Below are 27,812 nucleotides of genomic sequence, written 5' to 3'. Positions count from 1 at the left end.
AAACCACTACAGAAAAGAACAGCAGAGTGCAACGTGAAGATAATGCTAATTAAGAAAGAAAAAAAGACAATTTTCTACAGAATGAGGCAGGTGCTCACAATCCCATTTTGGATGGGAAATGACTCCCCACACCCTTCTCCCCAAAATAAAAAGCTACCAATTTTAAGCTTGCTTTTGCTTAAAAGAGAAAATTCAATTTTTTTCTTATAAAAAATTGTGTCCTGTTTATACTTTTCAAATCTAAAGGATTTAATCGCTGCCCATTAAACATCAGAAATGGTTAATAGGTTGGGCCTTTGCTTCCGACACTTGGCAAGAACTGAAGTTATTCCAGCTGCTGTCAGACTTCCTTTTCATTCTCTCATCAGATTCCTTGCATTTCCCGTTATGAGCCAGTAATAAAGAACGGAAGCGTATTCAGACAATGTTTTCATTGTATTTATGTGGCCCTGGATTTTCCCTTTGAACCAGTAGTTCTTCAAAATAAGGGCAATTAACATGTATGAGTGCTTAGAATGTGCCTGGCACTGAGCCCCACATGCCTGCAGCCTAGCCCACATCGCAGACTGCACGAGGTGGGCAGGGCACCCGGAAATGACTGAGGTGCAGTGTGAGGCTGCAGTCCACTCTACCATCGCTCCGCGGTAAGCTGTCACTCTGCTGCCATGTGACACGAGCACCAGCCTCCTGCAGAGAGCTCTGTCCTGTAAGATCTGAATGGACCAAGGGAATGAACTAGTCAGTCACTCACCTTGGCCAGCAAGAGGCTAAGAGTCTCGAGCAGAGCTGCTTTCACATTCCAGCTGAACCGGTCCCCCAGGATGCGAATCAGAGGGCCAGTGATGCTGACCACGGAGGGCCTCAGGGCATCAGCTGAGGTGAGGCGGATCACCAAGCCTAAAGCTTTGGCTGCTTCCTCTTTCTGTTCCGGACTGCCAGTCAGGACTCCCTCCCGCAAGACTGGAAGAATGGAAGTTACTCCCTGACAAGAGAAACACATCTGAGAGTCAGATCTCAAAGGCCTGAGCCCAGGTATCTTCCACCCAAAGCAAGGCACTCCTGTCAGCCATCCTCTCCATGCCATGAGAGACGAATCCTGGCTGCCAGGACAACAGCCTGAGAGGATGCTGACTGGGAACAGTTTCAACTTGACAGTGAGAATACAAAAGCCCCAACAGGCCTATTGCAGAGGTGCAAGTGCTGCTGTTCACTGTGACTCACTTGCTCTGAGGTGCCTCCGCAGCTGAAATCAAAGGCAGCCTGAACCCTGTCTGTCAAGGCGCGAATCAGCACCGACAGCCCTAAGTCAGGTTAACACCACTGCCGCTCCAAGGGCCGTAGCATACCTGGCTCTGAGGGCGAGGCGGAGGAAGGCACATGCTCACAGCACCCCACACCACAAGGCCCGGGCTCACCTTTTTTGGGAGGCAGAAGCCCGGCACATGTTCGCCTTTGCTCTCATTGCCTATGAGTCGGATTTCTTTGTGTAGCTCATCAATCAGTGCCAGCTGGTTACCAGCATCCAACTTCTGCAGGAAACCAGGAAAAAGCAAAGATATCAGGATTCTGGGTGCTACCTTTCAAGACCACCTCAAAATAACACAGCAGGGGGAAGGGTGTGGGTGGAGGTGTGACAAGATTGGTCATGGACTGGTAAACGTGGAAGCTGGGGGAGAGCTACACGGGGGGTTACTTTAAGAAATCTAGTCTTATTAAACCTCTGGAATTATCTGTAATCAAAAGCTGGTTGTGGGCCTCCCCGGTGGCGCAGCGGTTGAGCGCTGGGTTGCGAAGCTGCCCGCAGCCTCTGCAGCGCGGGTTCAATCCCCGGCTGCTCCCCGGTCACCAGAGGAGGGTCCCACATAGTGCGCAAATCTCTCCTGCTGCCCGCTGCTCCCCTCGCAGTGTACTTCGTCAGTCTACCTGCTCTGCTCTGCTCTCTGCTCTGCCTCTGATGAATCCTCTCACCCTCCCGTGCTTCTGACTGTACCCAGTGCTTGTATAAATAAATGAAATAAAAAAAAAAAAAAAAAAAAAAAAAAGCTGGTTGTGGGGTCAGCAGTCCCCTCACCTTGGTGATGGCATTCAGGGCATCCCAGCTCTCTTCCAGAACCACGGGGCTGGAGTCGTTGAAGAGGCGGATCAGGCCTGAGACCAGGCTCCGCAGGTGGCTGGTGTAGTCTGCCTTCGAGCGGGAACAGTAGATGTTGAGGATGATGGCAGCAGCCTGCCTCATGCCCACCTCGGGGCTGCGGGTGGCTTCCAGCAGGTCCTCGATGATGATCCGGTGCCCAGTATCATCCTCTACCGAGAGGATCACAGCCTGACAGTTGGCCATCTCCTGAAACCACAGGGGACAGAGGTGGGGGCTGAGCAGTCTCCTCCAGGGCAGGGGAGGACAGGCAGCTGTCAGAAATCACGACACTCACCAGCTGCTCGTCCGCAGTCCCAAGCTTCTCCTTTAGGGCCAACATGACGGCCGGGAGGATCACTCCAAGATGACGGGTCAGGGCATCTCCTGCCACAGATGACAAGAAAGCCAGCACCCGGGTATTGACAGGTGGAGTTGTCAGCTGCAAAATGACGGACAACATCAATTCCACGGTTTACCATGCTGCCTAGGGACAAGACTCCAGAAGATTCCATCCGACTCAGGGTCGTGTGTCTACTCTGGGGCATCCACACCACCAGCTTCCCCCATCATCTGAGTTCAGAACTGGGCTTCACAGCAGGCCCAGGAACCAGGAAATGGTGTGGCTTCTGGACCAGAGGGTGAGTGCCACCACTGGGATTTACCTTGGGCACGAGGTAGGGCAGCACCACTCGACTCTTGATGGCCATCACCTGCTTTAGACCGTCCAAGGCAAATTCTGACACCTCCTCATCATCCTGCAGAGGGGCATTGGGGCAACACTGAGGAGCTGGCTCCAGCCTCCATCTCTGCTGTCCAGACCAGCCATTGTCAACAACTTCCTTCTCCACTCCCCACCCTCCCCCACCACTGCTTCCACTCACTGACTGTCAAAGGAAGAGGACAGAACCAAATCTGATCCCACAACATCCACTCCCTCTGGGGGGCCCACACTGCAACTGCCTGGGCAGAATAAGGCCCCTATGTTTGCACCTACAAAAACGATAAAGGCCAAAGTGCGAGGTGTGAGGCAGATCCACTCACCAACTGCTTCAATAAAAATGGGAGAATGTCCTCCAGAGCCTGGTGGCCGATGGTGGAGTGCAGCTGCTCGAAGGTCTTGGCAGCAGCCTCTCTGACCTCCTCCAGTGGGTCACACAAGGCCTTCCTGGCCGTGGGCACCAAGGACTCAGAGAAATACAGCACCTGCAACAGCACGCACACACTGCACCTGAGGTGGCAGAGCCAAGGAGGGAGTGCAAGAAAGCAAGGGGGCGAGGCAAGGCCCTGTGACCCTGCCTAGCCACCCTATTCAAGCCTAACTTTTTTTTTTAAAGATTTATTTATTTATACAAGACCCGCCGTACAGGCCAGATGTGCAGGAGGGTGAAAGGATTCACCAGAGACAGAGCGGGGAACAGAACAGGCAGACTGACGAAATACACTGCTGAGTGGAGACAGGAGAGGTCTGCTCCGCCATGTGGGTATCTCCGCGGCCAGCAGGGATGGAACCAGCACTGCAGAGGCTGTGGACAGCTTCACAGCGCTGCGCTCAACCGCCCAAGCCACCAGTGAGGCCCCAAGCCTAACATTTAACTTAGCTCTACCATGGAGATAGGCAAGTATAAAAAAGCAGATAAAATGAAATGTACTCCAAGGATCCCTCACCCAGACTGAAGAGTGAGGCTCCCTGAGTGACATGGTCTCCTCTCCCCAGGCCTCCCACCCCAACTCTTTTATTTATCCTCTTGGAAAATTTCAAGTCCTTCAAGTCTCAACTCAAATGCCTGCTTCTCTACAAAGTCTCGGGTCCACATGGGGCCAATGACAGTTCCACTCCCCCGTCACCAACCCCACCAAAGCAAAGGTCATTCTGAGTCTAAGGACTGGCAGTATGTGGGCTCATTACTCAACCTGACTTGCCACTAGACCTTGTGGGTAAGGCCTCCGTCTTTGGGAAACTCAGTAACTATTCAATGAATGAATACCTTTTTCCTTGCCAAATGCAAATATAAATGCCCAAATGTAATACATATACTGATACACACAGGAGAAGGGTCCAGCAAATCAGATGAGAATGTTCAGACTTAGCAACTGGCTTACATTTCTGACTAGCCATCCACTTCATTCTGATGCTTCCGTCCCAAGAGCGCCCAGGTGCATGCACAACCCACTCCCAGGAACGTTCTGAAGATAAACTACCTCAGTCTGGCTAGTGAGAAGAACTCCACACCTCTTGAATGTTGCTCCTATGGCTGCAGTATTACCACTGGGGACGGTTCCACCCACTGGCAGAGACTTGTCCTCTCATCGACGCCACTCCTTCTAAGAACCAGGGCACACCCCTCCTGCTCCCTGCCACCCCCGCCACTCGCACACGTGCACACCCTCTTTCCCTGCTAAGGTCAACACACACTTGAATGAATTCATGTGACAGGAACAAAATTAATCTGTAACAACCTCAGGACAGTGAGAGAGAGATCACTTCAATTTCCAAAGGTCACTCAAGGTCTCTAAATCACTTAGTTGTCAACCCACAAAACTGACAGGAAAGCTGGAAGGAAACTGGAGTCCATACGGGACCCTCCTAGCAGCACACTCCCAAGGGAAACATGCAGGTTTCTGAGAACAGAACTAAACCTCTAGCAGGGCCTCCCCTGGTGGCACAGCGGTTGAGCTCTGGGTTGCGAAACTGCCCGCAGCCTCTGCAGCGCCGGTTCGATCCCCAGCTGCTCTCCGGCCACCAGAGGAGGGTCCCACATGGCGCACAGACCTCTCCTGCCGCCCGCTGCTCCCCTCAGCAGTGTACCTCGGTCCTTCTGCCTGCTCTGCTCCCCGCTCTGGCTCTGGTGAATTCTCTCACTCTCCCGCGCTTCTGACTGTACCCACTGCTTGTATGAATAAATAAATAAATCTTTAAAAATAAATAAATAAATAAACCTCTAGCAGTGAAGTCCCTCCTACAACCTCCCCCAGCAGAGTCAGGTCACCGGCAAGTCAGGCTCCCCTTAGAGTATACTCACGGCATCCCGGCTGGTAGACTTCATGATCTCGCTCAGCCCAATGCACACACCCTGCCTCTCGTCACTCTTCTGAGACCTCAGGCCTTCCTCAAGGATGGGGATGATCTCAGGTAGGATTTTCTCCCCTAACTTCCGGACTAGATCACCCAATGTTCTTGCTGCAATCTGTCAGCAGAAATCAAGTCAGGACTTTGGCAAACCCCAGGGTACCCAGAGGACATCTCCAGAAGGAGAGCCCTAGAATTTCCTCTATTACCAAATCATTGATTTAACTTCCCAAATGCTCTCTCTCCTGAAGAGCCCCCACAGCAGTTGCAAAACAATACAAAATAAAATTATCTCCGTTTCACATACACCTACACAGCCTAAAGCAAGAGCTGGCACCTTATATGTATATGAACAGGAAATTTACCACATGCTGCTTGGTCAAGGAATAATCCCCCTAGATCAAAAATTGCAGCCTAGAAGTCACTTAACCCTGTGCTCTCACACACAGAGTTTGCTTTGGAATAGATGTTTCAGGAGAAAAAGCCACCTCATACAAGTCTTCCTTAGAGCCAAATTCTGTTTGCTTGCCAGGGACAGAAGTTGAGAATGGGCCAATGGGGACTGGCAGAAGTAATCATCAGCCCAGGCTGGGTGCCTCCTTCTACCCCAAGCCGCATTTTACACCATGCTTACTCCTCTCTTCTTCTCCATTCCTGTCACCAGTCTTCGTTCAGCCCCTACTGTTGGTCATGATCCTGCCCACCACAGGACTTTTGCACATCCCCTCCTTGAATGGAAAACACTATGCCCTCTGTCTGAACAGTCTTTCATCACCTACTCACCTGCTAATGCTTACTCATCCTCTGTCTTCAAGCACCATTTCTTCTAAGAAGCCTCCCCTGACAACTTACCCCCACCCCCTGCTACACCAAGTGTGCATCTTCAGCATTTGCAGTGCCGTGCAGCACTAGCCATAGCTGCAGTGCACATCTGTTTGTTTGATTATATGTTTGTGTGGTTAACAGCCATCTCTATTAGACTGTAAGTCCACCAGGACCAGAAATAGGCTGCCTTTCTTCTCCGCTGTATCCCCAAGTCTCAGGCCCCAGCTTATCAGCCCATAGCTGTTGAATTACTAATAAATGTCCCCCTGATAGAGGGCCCAAAGCACTCTCCAAGCCTCTGCAGACCCAGATTTCTAGCCTCTGAAAGGAGCCAACAGGGGCTGCCAAAGCAAGAGCTGGTAAACTTACTGTTCTCTTATCTGCACACGTGCTGGCCAGAAAACCCAGCAGGAGTCCAAAAAGAGTGGGCAGGATTTCACGCAAGGTGCGGGGGGTATTGGAGACCACAATCTTCCAGACATGCAGGGACGCCTGCCTCACAACCAGCTGAGTGTCTGAACGGCCCATGTACAGCCCTGCCAGCACCCGGTTCCGCCGATCTACCCCCAGGGCAGTGATGATCGCCTGTGGTGTTGGAATGGAACAAAGAACCTAAAGTGGTAAATCTGCCACAGCATGAGTGCCAGGGCATGTCCCTGCGGTCAGCAAAGCAAGGGAAATCAACTTGGGGCATGCACCTTGTTGGACTGGGCAGTTCCAAAGTTATCATCTTCCGAGGCGGTTTCTGTGGTCATCTTCCCAGTGACTCCCGAGATGTGGAACAGGAGATCCCCGAGGAGCTGAACAGAGCTGAACCTGAGGAGGAGGCCAAGACCAGAGTCACATAGTCACGAGGGGTGGTCTTGCGACACACCAAGGCACTGGGCAGAAAAGAGGCTAGAAGGAAATGTACCCCAAGAAATCCTGGTGGGAATCTTGGAATGAGAGAAATCACAGATGATTTTCATTTCTTTATACTTTCCACATATTTTCTTCCTGAGTTTTTTGTTAATGAACACATACCACTTAGTAAAGGAAAAGAACATTTTAAAAAGCATATGTGAAAATTTCTGTAATAAAAGTTACCGAAAAGAGAGCACAAAGAGAGAAGCATCAACAGGAAATCAGGAACGCTGGTCAGAACTGGACTCATCAGGAAAGGCCTAGATGGACAAACTTACATCTCCTCAAACTAAATGAGGGTCATTGTTTTTAATGATTATAAAAGTAACAGTCACATTCAAATCCAAAATTTTTTAAATCAAAGAAAAATACGAAGAAAGAGCACATACCCAGACTCTGATTGCCTGGTAACGCTCTGGGTAGATGACACACTGTCACCTACACAGGCTCGAACGCCCTGCAAGGTGTGGGCAACAGGTTACACTACCTGCGCTGGGCCATGGCCTGCACACTTCTGTCAATAGCAGGCTGAGAGGCTTCCTGTGTGTCAGCCAACACAGTCCTCTTACATCATTCTTTGAAACAATTGAATAAAACTTAATGGCATGGACATGCAATGATTTTTTTAAAAACCAACACCCAGTTTTTCAAATGACAAACAATACTGCAACAAACATCTTTCTTTACACGTCGTTAAGCACTAATAAGTATGACCTTGAATTCCTAAGAGAATTTCCAGATTTAAAGTGATTCCCATTTAAAATTTTAATACAAACTGATTTAATACAAACTGATTCCCGTTTAAAATTTAATACAAACAGAACTCTTTAGGAGAATCAGAATCAAGACACTGCTGCAGGAAAACTGGAGAGTTATAAAATGGCTTCAAGAGAGGGCCCGGAGAAAGCTGAGAGCTGGCTGGTAAAACTCCACTTCTCAGTTGGAGTTCCCAAGACACAGAGCTGGGGCCACTGGGTCTTTCTGCCCGAGTTCTCACCTTATTCTCCAGAGATCATCAAAGAGGCCCTGCTCCAGCTGGGGCAGCAGCAGGGCGATGGCCGTCTCAGCATACATGGAAATGACCCGCTGGCCTGCACGCAGGGCCGTATCACGCACAAACTCATTCTCATCAGCCAGAGCCTGTGCACACAGAGAGGGGTCAGCCAGGGCTCCTTCTCCTAGACTCCCCTGAAGAGCAGAACAGGACTCCAGCCTCCAGGCCCAATCAGCTCTCAAGATCACATACACCCCTCCTCCCGCACTGACACTTCGCTCAGCACAGGTGCCTACTTTGAGAATACAGGGGATGATGGGCCCCACATATGGAGTGAACTTGTCCCCGAAGGTGATGGGCAGGTAGTTGAACATCATGATGTAGCCATCACGGACGTGTGGGGCAATGTCCACTTTGCTGGCGGTAGCCACGATTTCTGGCATCAGCTTCTCCAATTTCTCCACCCCCAAGCCAGCCATGACCTCAGCCAAGCCTTCAACAAAAGAAGAGAATGAACCGCTGCATCTGAGGGCGCCCAGAGGGCATTCCCAAAACTGGCCTCTGGGTCTGCTCTGGCCTCACCTTGCGCAGCACCTGAGCGATCCACAGAACTCTGTTCATAGGTCAGTGTCTCCATCAGCCATGGCAACAAGTCCTCAAAACACGACTCCCCCATACCTTTCACCATGGCCCCAAGAGCCTTTGCAGACACCGTTCGTACCTGGCAGATAACCAAGATGGTGAGAAGATACGGTTCAAAATGAGGTGACCACACAGGGCAGGGCGGGATCCCTTGGGTCACCTTCATTTTACCCAGAAAGACACAAAAGCAGCTTATAGGGAATTCTCAGGAATCAGTTTTCCGGGTCGGGCTAAAATAATGAATCTCTGACCACTTTCCTTTCAGACACACCTCAGGAACTGGGTCTAGAAGAGAAGCTTTCAGGCCTGGTGTCACGCTTGGTAGGTAAGGAGCCAAGTCCTGCAACAACAGAACAAGTGAGTTAGGCAGAGGCCCAATTCCTGCTTCCCCTGGGATCGTCTTGCTGTGGACCCTGGCCTCCCCTCCTGCTGACCAGGAGCACTCACAGTGCAGGTGGGGAAAGCCGCCTGACAGAGAAGCTCTCCTCTGACTGGTTCCTCAAAGGTCCTGTGCGATTGCTCAAGGAAACTTAGGAAGGACCAAAGGCCCATCCTCAACAGGTCAGGAGAGCCACCGGCCACTAGAGTTCAGTGCTCTTCCTCCTCTTCCCCTCCTTCTGGAACCAAGACCTGTCCACCCTTTGGAGTCTAGGAAATTATTTCAGGCATTTTCCTTTCAGAATGATCATTTTCCTTTTCTTCACCTTAAAAGGTTTATGTCTCTTGATATAGCACTAGGCTTTAGGAACAGCTTTAAATATAGAAAATGCCTTATGTTCACCAAAGCATCTCTTAAAATAGCAAAAAAAACCTTGGACACTATATGACCGACTAAATTATGTAAGTTATGATACATAAATTGGTTGGAATATTACATAACTATTAAAAATCAGTTTTATGAATAACTTGTTGTAACTAGAAATAAGTTTATGCTCAGGAACATTTTTTTAATGTAATGAAAAATATTGGGCCTCCCTGGTGGCACAGGAGATTGAGTGCCGCACTGTGAAGCTGTCTGCAGCCTCTGCAGCGCAGGTTCGATCCCCGCCGGCCAGTGAGAATTCCACATGGCGAGGCAGACCTCTCCTGCCTCGCCTGCTGCTCCCTCCAGCAGTGTATTTCGTCAGTCTGCCTGGTCTGTTCCCTACTCTGTCTCTGGTGAATCCTCTCACCCTCCCACGCATCTGGCCTATACCCTGGTTCTTGTATAAATAAATAAATCTTGGGCCTCCCCTGGTGGCGCAGCAGTTGAGCGCTGGGCTGCGAGGCTGCCCGCAGCCTCTGCAGCGCCTGTTCGTTCCCCAGCCGCCAGCGAGGGTCCCACAAATAAATAAATAGATAGATAGATAGATAGATAAATAAATCTTAAAAATATATATATTAACAGTGATTGTTTTGTGTTGGCAAACTATGGATCAAGTTTTTTTTATTTTCACATGGCGCACAGACCTCTCCTGCCGCCCACTGCTCCCCTCAGCAGTGTACTTCATCGGTTTGCCCGTTCTGCTCTCCGCCCTAGCTCTGGTGAATCCTCTCACCCTCCCGCGCCTCTGACTGTACCCAGTGCTTGTATAAATAAATAAATTTATTTATTTATACAAGCACTGGGTATGGTCAGAAGTGCAGGTTGGGAGAGTGAGAGAATTCACCAGAGCCAGAGGGGAGAGCAGAGCAGGCAGAGTGACAAAGTACACTGCTAAGGGGAGCAGCAGGCGGCAGGAGAGGTCTGCGCGCCATGTAGGACCCTCGCCCGGCAGCCGGGGATAGAACCAGCGCTGCAGAGCTTCGCAGCCCAGCGCTCAACTGCTGCGCCACCGGGGAGGCCCAATAAATAAATCTTTAAAAAAAAAAAAAAAAAGTTTTTTTATTTTCCAATTTCCTGATTTTCTAGGTTTGATATAAGCCTCCCATTTTATCTCTCAGTAAGCAAAGCAGAAAATGTGGTAGATAGCGAGATCACACAAGTGAACAAAGAAGCAAAGCGAAGCTCCCAAACCAAATTCCTCTGAGAGGCTGACAGAAGTGAGGACTTATACTCACTGAAAGGTCGAAGGTGAGGTTGGACCTTTCTATGCCTCAATCTGTAAAAGGGTCCAGTGGCATGGGGTCACTGAGGGGCTGAGCCAATAAGGACCCGAGCCACTGTGCGCAGCAAGATGCCAACATTTCTCCCTTCCCCACCCCAAACATAATCAGGGACCAGAGAACAACACCCTTGCTACATCTACTGTGGGCAGGGACTGTGCCCGAAACCAGCATCTCCCAGTCTGTCCTGTACCAGCCCCAGCTGATCTGCTATACCTTCTGGTCTGTCAGGGAGTACATGTTGCCAATAATTTGAGCTGCCATTTTCCGAGTGTCTGTCGAACGGTCCTGGAAGGCTCTCTGAACGATGGGCATGATAAGGGCCAGGGACGGGGCATCAATGAAGTGAACAAACTTGGTGTCAAGCAGGGTCTGCAAACACTTCTGGGTCTTCCTGGAGGGGTCTGTCAGAGCATCCAGCAGGACAGGGGCAATAGCTGCACGTCCAAACAGGAGAGATGATGGTTTGCACAGGTCTCTGATGCCCAGTTCTGGCTCCCAGAACTAGAGTGCATCAGAAGAGAAGGGAGCCCAGGGACACCCCTCCCTGGAGTCCTGTAGGTGCCCAGCTAGGGAGGCCAGCCTGTCTGCAAAGAGCAGTATCTGCTCCTTCAGGAGGCAGTGACATGGAGATGGCAGATGTCAACCCTCTGCAATGCCGAGCTATGACCTGGCAGGCACCTGTGGGTTGGCTTCAGCAAGACTAAGCTGCCAATGCTGAGCTTCTTGAGTACCGAGTCTTATCTGGAATTAGCAACCGAAAGTGGTTTTTTGAAAAAAGCTTAAGACACCAAAGGCCGCTGAACAGTGATGGGAGTCAAGCACACAATGCTCAGAGCAGCAAAGTCCAGAAAAAATGAGCTCTCAAAATTCAGCACCATCAATGGAAGGCATTCCAAAAGGAACATCTGGCTCATCTTTACACAAGCCCAGGAAATTCAAACACTGAAAAGACCCAATTTTGAGAAACTGCTAAGAATACATGGGAAATACTTACTGAGATCATTCTGCATTATATGCAAATGTCATACCATTATGCTGTACGCCTGAAACTAATGTAATGCTACATGTGAATTACACTTCAATTTTAAAAAAAGGCAAACTTTCCCTGACCTTTCCCTGCATCAAAAGTCTCGTGGAATAAGACAGAAAGTTCTCAAAGAAGATAATACTTCTGATGATGCTAATGCGGACTAGAACTTGTCATTCAACTCTGCTGACCTCAAGGCTCAGCCTAGTGCACAGGATTCTCTTGGAGTCGGCTGCTTCTAAGCCGGTGCCTCAGTTTCCTTATCTGTGCTATCACTACCGCTCCAGGGCAGTGGAAAAATAGATCACTTTCAAACTGCTCTCTGCTAATTATTCTAGGTAAAGGGTTTCTGAGAATTTAGCAGTTACTGCAATGTAAACATACTCATCCTCAGAGGGCAGAGATCTTTGCTGAATGGGTACATGTCCCTGCACTGTCCGGGGATTGGAGGAGGAGTCAGGGGCTCTGGCATACCCAGGATCTCCGGGTTCCTGATGACAGAGCCAATCTGCCTGAGCGCCTGCTGTCCAGCCTTCTGCACTTTGACGTGGGAGTCGGTCAGCACCTCTGTGAGCTTAGGCACGATGTTAGGCAGGCAGGATGACAGCTGCTTGGGAGCACAGTAGGCCATTGCCCCCAGCAGCTCCACAGACCCTGCAGACGGCAGACACATGCCCAGCATGAAATCACTTGGCACAGGCTGGCAGGTTGCCTGGGCTGGTTGCCTAGGCCAGGAACAACCAGCCAGGTCCTCTGCAGACTGTGCTCAGAAGAGCAAGCAAAATGTTCCTGAGACCTGCCGAACTATGGGAGCCTGAATGAGAGGGGAAGGCAGTGAGGGAGAAAAAGGCAAGAACAGGGTAGGGGCGGGCTGACTTAGTCCTGGCAGTGATCCTAGGCCAATTCACTGAATTTCTCTGGCCTCAGTTTCCTCATCCACAAATGAGGCAACATTTAGATCTGTAACTCCTCAAACTGTAGGGCAAAGCCTGAAGAACTGAGGGGGAGGTCAAGTAGGAGGGCTCAGACCTTAACTCTCCCAAAACGGGCACAGCTCTGCTTGCATCTGTTGTACATACTGGGATTCCAGATAAAATTACACGTTTAAAATGGCTTAAATGGGGGAAAAAAGCTTTAAAATTACAGAGGTAGCCACTGACTAGCTTTAAAGTTCTGGGATTTCCTGACTCAGAGCTGACTCCCATCAGAGACCCGTCTCAGAGCTGACATAAGAAACAAACGACTGAGCTGCTCAGTGTCTCAGCCTTCTCCCTGGGCTGGGAGCACACGGGACAAGAGCTATGGCTGCCTGGATCTCTGAGAGGCAGTTATCAGAACAGGAAGCTGATACACAGACCCTGAAGGAGGAAACCTTACCAGCTTTGGTCCGCCAGGATTCCTCCTCCAGGGCAGCCAATAAGGAGGGGAGCACCAGCTTCACCCCATGAGCACTCAGGTTGCTCATCACAGCCTTGGCACAATCATCTGCAGCCTCAAGGGAGGAGAAAAGGCATTCAGGGACCTCCTAACCCAAGCACACCAGGGGAGCAACATTTATTGGGGTCCACTACGTTGCGCCAGGGCCTGCACGTACGAGTGAGATGGAGATGTGGTTCTCATCTCACCAGTGTCCATGCCAGTAAGCTGAGGTATGGGCAGGGCCTCCCGCCATCCAGGCCCCCACTGAGACACACACCCAGCGGCCACCCCGGCTGCCGGCAGTCCTCACAGGCAGACACTGGACTTACCTCACGTACATACTGGTTCCCATCCCCAAAGCACAGCAACAGATGGGGCAGCACGTGAACCACGTATGGCTCAAAGAGCTTTCCCAACATAGTGCAGAGCATCTCGAAGGCAAAGAGGGCTCCTGGGGAAGAAGCAGGACAGCTGGGAAAGATGTCCTCTGGGCGCAGCCACAGGCCAGCCTCCCCGCCACTTCCTCGCCCTCTGCAAACACACTCTGGGCCGCAAGGACATGGCTGGGCAGAAAGGAGAGAGCAGGGGAGCTACCCATCACTTCTTGGTACTAACAAAATGGCAACATCTCCCTCAACTCAGGGTACTGCTGAGTTAGAAATAAGGAAGTCCAGGCCATGTCAGCTAGGAGCAGGTAGAGTGGGTGACGGCAGCTACCCCCTACGCAGCCCTCACACTAACACCAGCCTTTTGGTGGGAAAGAAAGGCCAGATTCCTTCCTCTGGCAGCTGTGGGGACAGAATTCCTATGCTGGGCAGCACTGAGCTCAGAGACACTCACCCTCTCGCCGGCGAAAGTTCTTCTTATCCTGGATGGCATCGGTCAGTGCCGCCATCATTTCCTGCTGCTTCAGCGAGAGGATGCCCAGGCCCTTCACCAGGCCTGCCAGCCCATACGCAGCCCCTTTGCGCTCTGCATATTTGTCTGACTCCAGCAGCTGCTGCATCAGCTTCTGGATCATCCCTCCAGCATCCTCCTTGATGGCTGGCACAAGGGGCGGCAAGCAGCTGGCCACGGATTCCTGGACCTGTGTGGGAAGCGTGGTCCCAGTGGCTGACACTGTCCTACACAGCACCTCACCACTAGATGTCCCCAGCAAACACAGGACTGGTACTCCATCAGGGAGCACCCTACCTCTGTTAGTGACGGGAGCATCAGCACTAGGGTGCTCTTTCTGATCTAAACAGAGAACCTAGGGCCTCCCTGGTGGTGCAAGGGGTTAAGCACTGCACTGCGAAGCTATCCACAACCTCTAAGGCACAAATTCAATCCCGGCCAGCCAGGGAGCTACCCACATGGCGCAGCAGACCTCTCCTGTCTCACCCGCTGCTCCCCTCAGCCATGTATTTCAGTCAGTCTGCCTGTTCTGCTCCCCATTCTGTCTCTGGTGAATCCTCTCACCCCTCTATCCTGTACCCCAGTTCTTGTATGCATAAATAAATAAATTTTAAAAAATAAAATAAAATAAAATAAAATAAACAGAGAACCTAGACCTGGACATGCAAGGCAAACTCCAGGGAGACTAAACTCACCCCCAGAGAGATGCAGCAAGAAACACACCGAGTCTCAGTGAAATGGCCCTTGCCTCTCAGTTTTCAAATTTGTCAAAGTTACAGGAAAATTGGGCTGGGCCTTTACAAAGTTGGATCCAAACAGTGGTACCAAAGTAACTGGCAAGCTCCCCTCCCAGCCACAGTTCATGAAGCCCAGCTGGAGAGTAGCAAATACAGGGCCACCAGGGGCCCAGGCAGGACACCTGCCAGCTAGGTTTTCTGACAATTTATTTGACAATTTTAGAAACCTGCATCTGATGAGGACCCTCTAGGGGTCCAAAGCACAGGTCACAGAAGATGCATCTAACAATGTTTACCAAAAAAGGAAGAAAAAAAACCCTTTACACTGTGATTTGGCTACGTTTAAAGGCCCCTAAAACATGTAATGAACACGTAAGGAGGTCAGGGGGAGCTTGACACATGGAGCTGTCTGTTTTTTACATCTTTGTATCCCCAGCACCAGGTTTACACTGAGTGCCAGAAAAGACTGTCAGTAAATGAAAGGGAAAAAAGTGAATCTATCTAGTGCTACAGAACAAACTCCCTCTCCCGGGATGTTTCTCACTGTACACCAGGCTGTCCCCAAAGCAGACAACTCCTCGTAGAGCCTCTGGACCCTGCCTGCTACCCCAGCCCTAGTACCCCACTGCTTATCCACAGGCACATCCCAATTTCCCAACTGGTTTTGTGGCCCCAGGCCAGGTACCTGCTGAGAGGGAGTGGAGAGGGCGGCGATGAGCTTGGCAACAATGGGCTTCACTTTGGGGTCACTCTTGTCCAGGTGCTTGGCCAGAGAGCCCATCAGGACCACCACGCTCTGCCGCACAGCGTCATAGCTGGCATCATTGGGTGCGTTCTTCAGGAACTCCTCAAACACTGGCAGCAGTGAGTTGACGTTCTCCTGAAAAGCCAAGTGCACCCAGAACCTCATATTGACCCCATAAGCTGTGTCTGAGTATGACATTCTGACCAAGGAACAAGCCCAAGTCTGGCTCTGGAGAGGCATCCTGATAAGCCAGCCAGAAATGCCAGTGGATTTTCCAGTTTTCTGGGAGGAATGCAGCAGACTTACAAGAATTTATCAACCTTTGGGCTCAAAATACAAATGGAATAATCTATGGAGAGCAGGGGCCTGCCAGGATCTCTGGCACTCAAACCTCCCAGAGTCACCACTGCTCAGCCGCACCGCTTGCTTCGGCCAGGCCTTCCTACCTCCCCCAATATACCCCCAAGCTGGCTCGAAACTCTTACCTTCCCGTGAGTGTTGAGCGTTGAAAGGGCTGCGTCTAACATGCACTTCCGGACATCTGGGTTTCGGTCATTGAGGGCATCAGGGACAAAAAACTGAAAGAGTGGCTTCACCTGAGAGCTATCCAAACACTGGGAGAGTTTGTTCAGGGCCAAAGCCAAGCCACACCTGGGAAAGAAGTGGAAGCGAATCAGGGGGCCGAGGAGGGCCAGCTTAGGGCCACCTCAGGGCATCAATCTTGGGACATCACTAGCAGGAAGCTCTCCTGAGCAGCAAGCACCACTTTGAAGGACAGAGTCCAGCACTTACTTAGTGGTCTAGGCAACAGCCTGGAAAACCACTTGTCAAACAGAGACCTGCCATCTGCACAGTGTTTACCCCCTATAGGGTGACCATGGGCAGGGGACCAGCTTTGTCTGTTTCTCCACGTGTGAGTGCCATGCCTCCCCCCCCAACCTCCAGGGCAGGCTGCAGGAGAGAGCACTCAGAAGTGGACATATGCTACAAAGGCAAAGAGCTATCATCCTTTTTAGCCACACAGCAGCTTCCCCAACAGGGGAAGCAGGCATGGAAGAAAGGAGACCCAGGCCAAGATAACATGGCTAACACAGGAGGAGCCAGCACTTGAACTTGGGCCTCTCTGGGTCAGAGGGCAGTCTTGCTCTTTCCTTCCACTGCTCCATTATTCCATTCTGGCTTCTCACAGCTCAGCACAGCCCAGCCAACCTGTTACACCTCAGAAAGCTCTGAGCAGAATGAGATTGCAAAGCTGTTTACCTGGCTTCCCACTGATCTGGAGGAGATTCTGAGATAACTCGTCCCAAAGCATCCAGCACTGGGGGCGGCCGCTGCAATAGACAAGTTGATAAATGCACTGCAGAGTGCTCCCCAGACAAGCCACACAAGCCAGCAACACAGGTGGGAGGTGGGAGGTTGGAGTGCACAGCCACCCTGAGCCTGGTGGAGCAGACCCAGGGTGAGCAGAGTCCAGTCCCTCTCTCCCCCAACCACCCAGACCGCAGGAGGGTACCTAGGCTACTCACATAGAGTTTCTCCTGATAAATTTCCATGAGCCTGCCCATGACCTCTGCCGCCTGACGCTGGTAACGTGCTACCGCTTGGGAGAGGGCTTCAGCCCCGGCCTGCCTCACAGCTGCCTCATGATAGATGACATCGTCGATCAGCAAGGAGCAGAGGTCTGGCTGCAGATCCAGGCCCATTGTTGACCAGAGCCTGTAGTGGACCAAAGGCAAAGGCTAGCCAGACTAAAACTCGCAGGAAAACCCAACCCAGCTCCCAGAGTGATGCGGCAGGTAAAAACGACCTTCCAGGGGCTCCTACCTCTCAGCCAACTTCTGGATCTCCTCCTCCTTGTCAAACTTGATCACCCAGAGCCTCCGCAGAAGGTTCAGGCCATTCTTCTCATCTGTGTCGGGCGTTGGCAATACCATGTGGAGTTCCATCAGCCCCTGAGAGGGGGTGGGATTGGACCATGTGAGGCACACCTCTCCAAAGAGCCTCCAGCCTGCCTCCTCATCTCCCTCTGAGGCTGTATCGTCTAAGACGTAGCCACCAGTCACAGCAGCCACACCGGGTCTTCAAAATTAAATCAACTAAAAGCAACTCTACATCCCTCTGTCATACAAGCCACATTTCAAGTGATCAAAGGCCACAGGCTGGCTAGTGGCTACCACACTGGACAACACAGATATAAACTATTTCTATCATGGCAGGACATTCCACTGGACAGCACTGGTATAGGAAATACTGCGGATCAGCTCAACTCAGTAGCCACTCAGTCTCTTTAAATGTTAAAGCTTTGCTTCGATGAAATGATGGCTTGTGGTGGTAGATTATTTTTAAGGTTCAATTAAAAAATTTAACTCTAAGCAAGCAAGATAAAACCTAATAAGGACATTCCCCTTGTTTGGCCTTCAAGAAAAATTTACCACGTACCATCGTCTTCCAGATTTTACCAAGAACCAGTGACAACTCTCTAATACATCAATTACAGGAAGCGGCAGACTGCATCTGGAAACGGTTTCTTTAGGTTTTAGTCCAAAGGCACCAACAAAAAGCAAGTACAAGATGGAGAGTTGAAGAAATGAACTAATCCCGTAAGTTATGTCTGTCTAAGAAAGTATCAAGATGCACACCCGTCTTAGAAATTAGGTCACGTCTTCAGAGGCGAAGGAAAAAACAGCACATCTCGGCAAATGTTCAGTTGTTCTCAGCGCTAGCATGACCCCAACCCGTGCCTGTGACCTCTTCTCTCTGCCCCCAAGGCACACTGGTGCAGATGTGAGGCATCAGACCTGAGGAACATTTGAGAGTGTCCCTCGTGCGATTCAAACACTCGCTGCAAAGGAGTAGGCACGCACCCGGAGCGCCGTGTCCCGCACGCTGGCACATGGGGACTGCAAGGCACAGAGCAGCACATCCACCTCCTCCTGCTCCGCGAAGGCACAGCCGTCCTTGCCACTGCTGCTGGCACACAGGCTGGTCAGGGTGTTTGAAGCCAGAACCTAAGGAGGACATTAATACACTGAGCTCAGCTCAGCAGATTTACTACTACAGGGTCAGGCAGGGGGCCAGGTGATAGGCAGAGGGACCTGGAGTGGGATCTGAACTGAGAACACCCACCCTGCAAACCTTCTAGGCATAAGATCCCAGGCCCAGGCCAAGGCCAGTAGCAGAACCCAAGCAAAACCCCTCACACGCTGCAAATAGTCAGGCTGGCTCTCAAAAGCAGCCCTTCTGCCCAAGTTCAAAAGTAAGGGCTGAGAGAACTAGGATTCAACCCCCTGAGGTCAGGGTCACCATATGTGTCATAGCAACAGTCAACCAAAAACTAAGTTACCTGCAGGCGGGGCGAGCCCGTCCCGATCACCCAAGTCAGAAGGTGCAGCATGGCGACTCGAGGCAGCAGCTCCGGGCCATTCTAAGAGAGAAGAGCAGACAAGTCAGGGTGAGGTTCCAGGGAAGGTCCTTCACCAAGCCTGGTAGCCCAGGGGGCAGCAGCCTTTCACCTAGGGGAATTTTCTGAGTCCTATGGGTGACTCCACTGTAGAAAGCCCATCGGGTTTACACCTAGTCCACAGTCAGCTATTACCCCCAGCCACTAAAAATCAATTCTGAAACGTGTTTAAACTTCAGAGTATGAATTGCAGATGGCCCATAAACATACAAAAAGCTACTAACTTTACAAATAAAGAAACATAAAACAATGAGATACCACGCTTTAGTTCATCACGGGTAAGATAAATGCTGGCAGAGGCGCCACTAGGAACCTCTGAATGAGGGTTTAGCTCAGAACTAGCTGCCTAATGTAGCAATTCCATGCCCAAGAATGTGCAAATGCTCACAGAGTGTGCAAGGGGGATATAATCTACAAGGGGACACACAACAGCATTGGTCAAAATAGGGCAGGTCAGAAACAACATTCAACACCCAACAAACAAAAGATGGTGCACACGCAACCCGGAGTCAGTAATGTGGCTCTAACCGAAGCCAGGCAGCAGCCCAGAGAACCCGTCATGTGGAAGGAGTGGCATGATCCATTTTGTTTACTGTGTGTGGCCTGAGTTTTGCAGGGACTTGCTGTAGGAAAGGTTCACAAGTGTACACACCTAACTGCTGGTGACCATTACCCTTGGAGAGTGGCATTTCTTTTTTTTTTGCCTCTATACTGTGGAAATTTTAAAAAACATGCATGTTTACTTTTGCAAATTTTTACAATATTATAACCTGTTAAAAAGAAATGCCCACAATGAAAAAGGCCCAATCTCATAGTCATAAGCAAGTCCAAGGGAGAGGAAGCAGCACTACGTCCTGAGAAGCAAACATGCACTGAAACAAAATCTTTCGACTTCTTCAGGTCAGACCCTATCAGACACGGGACTTGTGAGCTTCACTGAGGCTGGACAGAAAACATTTGGGCCTTCCTCCCACATGACTGCTCCCCTGAACATAAACACAGCTCGCTCCACTGCCCCCAGAACTATCAGCGGACCAGGAAATGTGGAAAGCTCCTGCCTCCCTCACCCCTCTCAAGCCAAGGGGAGAGCCAAGCTCCTCTGCCAACCTCATCCACATGCCCAGGCGGGTTGCTGGGTGAGGCCCTCAGCTGGGCATGGACAGTGAGGATCTGAAGAATCTGGGTCCCGCGCTCCTCCTCCTCCTCACTGTGGTGGGGCATCTCGGTCAGCACCATCTTCAGAAATGGGAAGACTAAGGAGAAGGCTGGCGCGGACAGGGGTGCAGCATCTATGAGATCAAACAGCAGACAGAACCCTGTAGCCAGGAGCCTCCTTGCTGGCCTGGGGGTTAAGTCTCAGTGCTATCACCACAGTGGCCTGAGTTCAATCCCCAGCCAGGGAGCTGACCCCCATGGCGCAGCAGACCTCTCCTGTCTCGCCCGCTGCTCCCCTCAGCAGTGTATTTCAGTAGATTGCCTGTTCTGCTCCCCACTCAGTCTGGTGAATCTTCTCACCGCCCGCACCTCTGGCCTACACCCCAGTTCTCGGACACACACACACACACACACACACAAATACAGGGGCCTCCCTGGTGGCGCAAGGGGTTGGGCACCGCACCATGAAGCAGTCCATAGACTCTGCAGCACGGGCTCGATCCCCAGCTGGCCAGGGAGCAGCCCACATGGCGCAGCACACCTCCCCTGTCTCGCCTGCTGCTCCCCTCAGCAGTGTATTTCAGCCAGTCTGCCTGTTCTTCTTCTCACTCTGTCTCTGGTGAATCCTCTCAAACACACACCCTCCCCCCCCCCCACATCTCTGGCCTGTACCCCAGCTAAAGAAAGAAAAAGAAAAAAAAATACAACAATGCAAAATCTATAACCAGGGTCAGTGGGCAGCAGGGAAGCACGAGGCATAGTAATAGGGACAATGGTTCTGCCGTAACCCCTAACACTGCCCAGTTCCAGAATGTGAACTAAAACAAACAAGTGGAATTTTCAGCAAGAAGTAAATCCTCCATGGCAGTCACAGCAACTCACAGAACACCGGGACGACACTAAGAAATCCTCCATCTGGCCCAAGCCCCATTTTTCAGATGAAGAAGCCAAGGCCAGGGAGGAAAGAGACCCACCAAGGCCAGAGTCCCGGGAGGTCCAGGGAGCTGCAGCTCATGAATACACTCCCCACACCAGCTCACACCACCTTGTACCCTTTGTCCATCCAGTCCTTACCTGGCTCACTCTTGCCCACTCTGCAGGTGACGGTGTGGCTGTGCAGCAGGGTCACGGCCCTCTTCACAGCCACCGACAGATCTTCCTGGCACCATGACTTATCCAGGACACACTCTGGCTTCAACAGACGCAGAGTCACATGACTCACCAAAGTGCCTGTGTCCAAGAGAAGAAGCCCAGGAAGGAATGACCCAGGCAAAGACAGAGTCTGGCCTGGGCACAAACAGGGGCCTGGGCAGAGCTGCCTCTCCCCTCTGACTTCAGTCATCCATTCTACTGAGCCAAAATTCCCTGACTCGTCTCTCCTCTGTGACAGCACTGAGGGGTAGGCAGGCAGCGGTCCCCCTACACTCAGAAACTCAAAGTGCGCTCAGAGGAATGGGCTCCCCAAGGGTTCTTCAGCCAAGAGTAAAGGTCCATCTGTGTGTGCGCCCACCTTGTAGGGAAGCAACAAGCCCAGGCAGCCAGGTAACACTCTGGCAGGTTCCACACATACTGACTGACCTCAACTCAATCCCAGGCTCATTCACGGGAACATACCCTTCAGGCTAGAAATTTTGCTTAAGGTTGTTAAACAACTCACAAGAGTGTGGTCACCTTAACTCCTGTCACAAAAGCTGGTCTGCTTCTCCCAGTAAATAGAAGCTGCAGGTCACAGAGACCACCCATGACTGTCATGTGGCTGCAGAGGAGTGGGGCAGTGCTGACTGGCCACGGGCACCAAGCCACTCCCACTGCCACTGAATTCTGAGTCCTGTAGTTTTAAAACTATTACAGAAAGATCACAATGACGTGTCTAAAACCTGTACCACACAGTGGGCACAGCAGACATAAAATGCGAGGTGGCGCTCTGGCGCCTGGGGGCTGCAGCCTGAGGTTCCCAAGGCTGCCAGCACATGCAAACAAGAGTCAAGAGGCCCAGACCACCGCGTGCCTCTCTGGGAGCACTCAGGGCCTCCCCAACCCACCTCCTGGCCTGCCCTGGGCCATGCCCACAGCCAGCAAACAAGAACTGACCCAAAGCCTTGAGTCTAGGGGGCATGACACAGCCAGCCAAGGACAGGAAAGGGTTCTTGATCCTGGGAGCGGCCAGGGGAGATTTCAGCAAGGGCAGGAAAGAGTTGACCAAAACAGGGATGTACTGGGTCAGGCCAGATGGGTTCTTGGCAAGGATGGTGTCCAGCAGTCCCAGCGCCGCCTCCAGCTCTCCGTCCAGCTGCAAGCAGAGTGGCCCCAAGAGGCAGGTCAGCAGGCCTGGTTCCAGGACAGTGAGAAGCAGGCCTGAGCCGCCCAACACTCTCCCACCAAGAGTTTACCTCCTGTAGCCGCCTCCGGATCTGCGCCTCCCTGTCCAGTTGGGCCTGCAGCATCTCCTTCTGCTTGCTGGTCAGCTGTACCTCCTCTTTGATGCCTTTCTTCTTCTTTATCTCCTGAAGGCAATAAGCAGAGCAATTCTGTCTCCAGAAACAGCCTCCTTCCTTCCATCAGAGGAGGGCGAGCTCGGATCCACAGTCGGCACCATGCCAGCTCTAAGTCTATGACCTGGGTTCCCAAACCCACCTCCCACAAAGCCTACAGTCACCTGGTTTCTACAGATGGAGACAGCAGTAGAGAAGCAATTTCCTACTGGATTCTCGCTGACAAAAGCAAGGAGGGCCTTTTATATGTCAGAGAAGTAAAGTCTCTTTATGTGCTGAAGAGGGTGTTCTGGTAGCCGTACAGCTTCAGAATCAAAACTTGAGTCTTCCCTCCTGCCCGGCGCCCCCTTAAACAAGCCCTCCCCCAGGATAAGTAGGCTGAGGCCTGGAAAAGGCTGAGAAAGCACTCATTCCTTCCAGGATGGACTGAGCACCGTACAGTGTCAGTCACTGTTTCAGACAATGGGGCTACTGTGGGGAACAAGATCAGGTGCCTGCCCGCACAGAGCTCACAATTTAGTGAGCAAAGAGACAACGAACAGTGCACACACATACACATGATGATTTCAGAGCATGATAGACATCACGAAAGAAATAAAGATGATTCGGAATAACCAGAAAGAGGGGCAGGGTCCACTCTATAGGGTGGCAGGGTGGTCACCTCTCTGAAAAGGGACAAGTGGGCTGAGATGTGAAAGACAAGAACCCAGTCTTATTAAGAGCAAGGAAAGAGAGCAAAGGTTTAGATGCCTGCATGCCCGTTACAAGCTGGACACAGCCATCGCACCACACTGCACCTGTGCCTGCTGTGACCAGACACAGAGCCCAGCCCTCCAGGAGCTGCGGGACAGGCATGGAATCAAGTGTCACCACTTAGTGAAGGAAATGTATGAACTGCTGTTGGTATCAGCAGAGAGGAAAGTGTTCTCCTTGTGTTTGGGTGGCACAAACTACAGAAAAAAGGGAAATGGCATGGCAGGAAGACCAGGGTCAGGCAGGGGGATCAGAGGAGTGTGCCACAGTGCCAGAATGGCACAGGACACATGTGTAGCAAGAGCAGCCACCAGCCGGAGCCACCACGCTCAGCAGCTACCAGAGCATGAGGCCTCTGTGTACTTACCTCCTTCAGCTCCAGCTCGATGATCTGCTCCTTGAAGGAATAAGCTTTGTTCTCTCGTTTCATGTTGGCCTTTTTTATGCTGTCCTGCTGGGCACTGAAACACCAGAGCAGGTGATAAGCCAGATTCAAAACAGCCACCAGGCTCATCTTTCTCACACCAGCCATGAAAGCGCAGCTAGCTTTAAGAAGCCTGCACAAGGAAAGGGCCGGACCGGCTCTCCTGTCCCAGACTACGCACCCGCCAGCAACAGAGCAGGCGTCGGCCCAATGAGTAAGTAGGCTGCTTTCCTCCTTCCTTCAGCAAGCCTACCAAGGAGATGCCATCTCCACCTTACTCAAGATGAGTCCATGAGCAGGGTCTCACCTCTGGATGATGGATTTGTCATACAGCTCCCCAACAGGGGTCTGCATGATGGCAAACTCCTCTCGAGTCACCTGGCAGAGCGCAGGGTTCTGCACAGAGGCGGTGATGGTGCTGATGAGCTGAGGGAGGACTCGGTCCGGTGACAGGATGGAGAGGGAGCCCATAGCATTCATGGAAGACTGCCGGACAAACAGAGACAGTGCGTGACAAGGCTGGCACTGGAGAGCAGTTCCACCATGTCTCAACACCCAGACCATCGACTCCCCTTCTTACCACTTCCATTCCTTCCAGACACTGCCCACCATAGAGGACCGCCGCAGTGTCTGCCTGGCATCTCTGCAAGCATTTACCACTTTATCTGGCACTAGCATCCAGATTTGAGGGACACTCCTACCCTACTCTCAATCCCTGAGGTTTTAGATAGAGCTGCATCTCCAGAGGTAAGCATGTGATCCAGACCAAAAGGATGGTGTGGACACAGGACCAAAGTCCGGTGAACCAGAGGCAGTGAGACCCCCACGCCAGTTGAAATAACTGGAAAATGCAAACTTTTTCCAGGGGAGCTGATGGAAAGACAGACTTAAGTTTGGAACTCAAGCAAGCTCAGTTACCTGCCAACAGAAAGGGAAAGACTGAAAACAGAGCTCACATCATGGGAATCAGAGATGAGACACATGGGTGAGAGAGACACAGAGCAAGGTGGGAGAAGTCACCTGCCATGTCCGGAAGACAGCATGGACAGAGGACAGCCAGCCACATGCCGGGACACAGCCTTTACATGAGAGCTAAGCTCCCTGACACCCAAACCAGGGCGTGTTCTGACACTTGCAACCCAAGGGTCCACCCCCACATTTTATCTGAGTCCCTCCTTCATGCACTCTGGCCTGAGGCCAGAACCAGCTCCTGGGCCCATCACCTGGTTCAGGGGACTCTGTGTGGTGATCCTGGGAATGATCTGATCCAGATGCCTGGTGATGAAGGCTTCGGGGTCAATCTTCATTCTGGCGAGAAGTGTTGGCCAGAGTCCAGACTGCCCTGCCACTGAAAGGGAAGTGAAGAGAAGCGATGAGGCCTCTGCTTGGCCTGCTTGCACCTTTCCCAGAGCCACCACCCCAGCCACAGACCTAAGGATGGGTGGTGGGAGATGATGAGCATCTCCTGAGCCAGCTGTTCAGTGTTGGTGACGTCATCCTCTAGCCCTGGCACCCCAGAGATGATGCACAGAGCCTCCTGCAGGACCCGTGGAGGCACATAGGCCTTGCCCACCTCAGTGACCTCCCCGGCATCAGTCACCAGAGCTTCTAAGGGCAGCACCTGTGTGGAGACAACAGATGAGATGTCATGCTCAGAGCTTTGTGCAGGCTTAGCACACAGGGACCCCGATGCCTCCTGCTCATGTTATTATCTGAGGTCCCCGCTAGAGTGGATACTGAGCCAGATCCCAGCATTGGGAGAGCGGCTCTCAGATGCAGCCAGAAGGTGGAAGCACCTATGACTTTGTACCTAAAAAGCCCCTGTCCCTGAGAGGGTAGAGATGGGTAGGAAGCAGCAACAAAAACTATTCGGAGAGATCCAGCCCAAGAGTAAATCTATCACTGGCCCACATCCAACTAACAGACTTAGGAAGGAGGGAAGCAGAGAAACAGGGCATGGAGAACACTGAAATAGGAGCAAGGGCTTTGGGGTCTACTCCCAATTCTGCCTCCCTCTGGCTGAGGCCCCATGCAAGTCATTTCAGTTCCCGGAACCTTGGACAACTCATGCAAAATGAGGGAATAAAACTTTAACAGACACTGTGAAAATGCAAAAAGGAAAATGAATAGAGAACACTTTAAAAATTACAAAGTGCTTTAATTACATATTAGTCCATAACTCAAGGATTCCATTCTGCAGCCCAGATGCCCTCACCTTGTGAGAACTGAGGACAGTCTTCAGCTCCTCCAGGAGTCCATACGCCAGCTTAAAGCCCCCAAGAGAGGACAGCAGCTTCCGAACTGTCTGCTGGGCCTGCCTGCGCACATGCCAGGTGCGGCTCAGGAGCACCGCCACCAGGGCCCGGTGGTACTGCCTGCGAGCACAGGGACAGACGGTCTTGGGGGACCATCTCAGGGTGCCCCACAGCCAGCCCCCCAACCCCACACACTCCCATTTCTCAGGCTCCTGCCAGGAGTCGCCTCTTTTGGCCCCAGGGGAAGGATAAGCATGCCTCACGTACTGAACTTTGCTGCCTGTGAGTCTATGGGGATGGTCAAGGAAAAGCCTCTCTGTCAGATGCAACACCGTACACAGGGCTGGGAGGAGAGAAACAGCAGAGGGTTTTAAAATGGAGAACGTACCCCGAAGAACTGGAAAATGAACACCAAGATGTAAATGTGATTATCATGGGTGTAAAACTACAAGCTCATTTGAATGTCCTTCTCTTTGCTTACTACACACACACGTATTCTGGAGTAAGGAAGAGAACACACTTTCTTTTTAATAAAAACTACTATGCAGTTCTGAAAAAGAATGAGGGCACTTGTTATACACTGGTGGCGAATGACTTGGAAGTCTAGAAAGCATGATGTATGCAGGAGGCATGCTACCACTGGTGTGGAAAAGGTAGAGAATTAATTATATAATACATTTATTGGCACAAATATAAAATATGAAGGATACAAACGAAGCTGATAAAATTGGTTAGCTGTGGTCAGGCAAAAATGGGTGACCTGCGATCAAAGCAGGAGTGTAATTTTCAATGTCAACATTTGGTATCTTTTCTGAATTACATGTATGTATTTCTTATACAAAAACTTTTTTAACTCAGGAAGTGACTAAAAGTTGTAGCTCATTAATAAGATGCTGTGACTTGGAGTCAAAAGACTTTTCAAATCACCAATTAGCAGCAGACAACCCAAAGGCAACCCAGAATTTTAAACACACATTTTTAAAAAGAGCTGTTCTCTGCTGCGATAGAAACCAGTAGTTTTGCATCTCCTGGTGGGGGAGTGGAGCCAGCCACACTCCACTAGAGCTTCTTAGCTGCCTCTTAATATGAGAAAAACTCTGAGACAGCACCAATTACCCAATCAGCTATAATTACACCTAATATCACAGCTCCGCAAGCATTAGTGCTCCGTCTCCACAAATCCCCCACTTCCCCCCACTTCCCTAGTCTTACATGTCCCCAAAGGAATGAATCCACCCCCACAACTACCATGATTGCCACGACTGTTGGTCAGATCGCCCTGGTCCAGGTTTTTTAGAGTTGACTGGTCAAAACCACAGGGGTGAGGTAAGGTCTGTTCTGTGCGCCTGCCAGAGAGCTTGAGCTCACCTAACGGTGTAGCAACTCACCATCTTCCGAAGCCATGAGCAGGAACTTCTCAGAAGTGAAAATCTGCTTCTTCTCATCCACAATCAACTGCCAGAAACTGCTCAGTTTGGCCTCTACAGGAAACAAGCAGTCACCCCAGGATATGAGCTCCACCTCATCCTGCAGGCTGGGGCCCTCCTCCCAAAGCTGCTGGGCTGGCTTTGTGGACAGACCCTCTGCCACAGCAGGCAGGAGTGCTCCTCAGCAGGGGTGGGTCACTCCCAGGCTCTCTGCCTCCCCACTGAGAACTAGCCACTCCTTCTGGAATCATCATCTCAATGAAAACTTTCGGAGGCTTTCAGCTCCCTACAGAGCTCAGGCAAGCCCCTTCCTAACTGAAGTTACCCCTGCTCCAGGCACCAAGCTGGAGACACATATGCCCTTCCCT

At 51.3% G+C, this 27,812-nt stretch overlaps 1 protein-coding gene across 1 annotated transcript in view; it reads right to left on the bottom strand.

Annotated features, from left to right (window-relative positions):
* GCN1 (GCN1 activator of EIF2AK4) overlaps positions 1 to 27,812 on the bottom strand; it is a 50,977-nt gene that overhangs the window by 7,081 nt on the left and 16,084 nt on the right. Inside the window, exons 16-51 of the mRNA XM_037511060.2 lie at positions 27,406 to 27,498; positions 26,285 to 26,360; positions 25,978 to 26,137; positions 25,194 to 25,383; positions 24,986 to 25,110; positions 24,070 to 24,248; positions 23,706 to 23,799; positions 22,484 to 22,597; positions 22,185 to 22,383; positions 21,168 to 21,323; positions 20,046 to 20,227; positions 18,822 to 18,902; positions 18,343 to 18,486; positions 17,303 to 17,430; positions 17,005 to 17,194; positions 16,739 to 16,809; positions 15,964 to 16,129; positions 15,419 to 15,613; positions 13,940 to 14,186; positions 13,429 to 13,550; positions 13,058 to 13,172; positions 12,155 to 12,334; positions 10,867 to 11,087; positions 8,837 to 8,905; positions 8,506 to 8,644; positions 8,220 to 8,416; positions 7,927 to 8,069; positions 6,725 to 6,842; positions 6,396 to 6,611; positions 5,155 to 5,319; positions 3,176 to 3,337; positions 2,797 to 2,889; positions 2,430 to 2,573; positions 2,072 to 2,341; positions 1,416 to 1,529; positions 752 to 982 (exon numbers count right to left, since the gene is read on the bottom strand). Of these exons, the coding sequence (XP_037366957.1) occupies positions 752 to 982; positions 1,416 to 1,529; positions 2,072 to 2,341; positions 2,430 to 2,573; positions 2,797 to 2,889; positions 3,176 to 3,337; positions 5,155 to 5,319; positions 6,396 to 6,611; positions 6,725 to 6,842; positions 7,927 to 8,069; positions 8,220 to 8,416; positions 8,506 to 8,644; positions 8,837 to 8,905; positions 10,867 to 11,087; positions 12,155 to 12,334; positions 13,058 to 13,172; positions 13,429 to 13,550; positions 13,940 to 14,186; positions 15,419 to 15,613; positions 15,964 to 16,129; positions 16,739 to 16,809; positions 17,005 to 17,194; positions 17,303 to 17,430; positions 18,343 to 18,486; positions 18,822 to 18,902; positions 20,046 to 20,227; positions 21,168 to 21,323; positions 22,185 to 22,383; positions 22,484 to 22,597; positions 23,706 to 23,799; positions 24,070 to 24,248; positions 24,986 to 25,110; positions 25,194 to 25,383; positions 25,978 to 26,137; positions 26,285 to 26,360; positions 27,406 to 27,498 (5,489 nt within the window). The remainder of the gene's footprint in view (positions 1 to 751; positions 983 to 1,415; positions 1,530 to 2,071; positions 2,342 to 2,429; positions 2,574 to 2,796; positions 2,890 to 3,175; positions 3,338 to 5,154; positions 5,320 to 6,395; positions 6,612 to 6,724; positions 6,843 to 7,926; positions 8,070 to 8,219; positions 8,417 to 8,505; positions 8,645 to 8,836; positions 8,906 to 10,866; positions 11,088 to 12,154; positions 12,335 to 13,057; positions 13,173 to 13,428; positions 13,551 to 13,939; positions 14,187 to 15,418; positions 15,614 to 15,963; positions 16,130 to 16,738; positions 16,810 to 17,004; positions 17,195 to 17,302; positions 17,431 to 18,342; positions 18,487 to 18,821; positions 18,903 to 20,045; positions 20,228 to 21,167; positions 21,324 to 22,184; positions 22,384 to 22,483; positions 22,598 to 23,705; positions 23,800 to 24,069; positions 24,249 to 24,985; positions 25,111 to 25,193; positions 25,384 to 25,977; positions 26,138 to 26,284; positions 26,361 to 27,405; positions 27,499 to 27,812) is intronic.

The sequence above is a fragment of the Talpa occidentalis genome, unplaced genomic scaffold (assembly GCF_014898055.3).
Source record: "Talpa occidentalis isolate TD23 unplaced genomic scaffold, MPIMG_talOcc4v2.1 talOcc4.14, whole genome shotgun sequence".
Taxonomy (NCBI): domain Eukaryota; kingdom Metazoa; phylum Chordata; class Mammalia; order Eulipotyphla; family Talpidae; genus Talpa; species Talpa occidentalis.
Note: the sequence above shows the minus strand (reverse complement) of the source record. Positions and strands in the feature narration are given on the sequence as shown.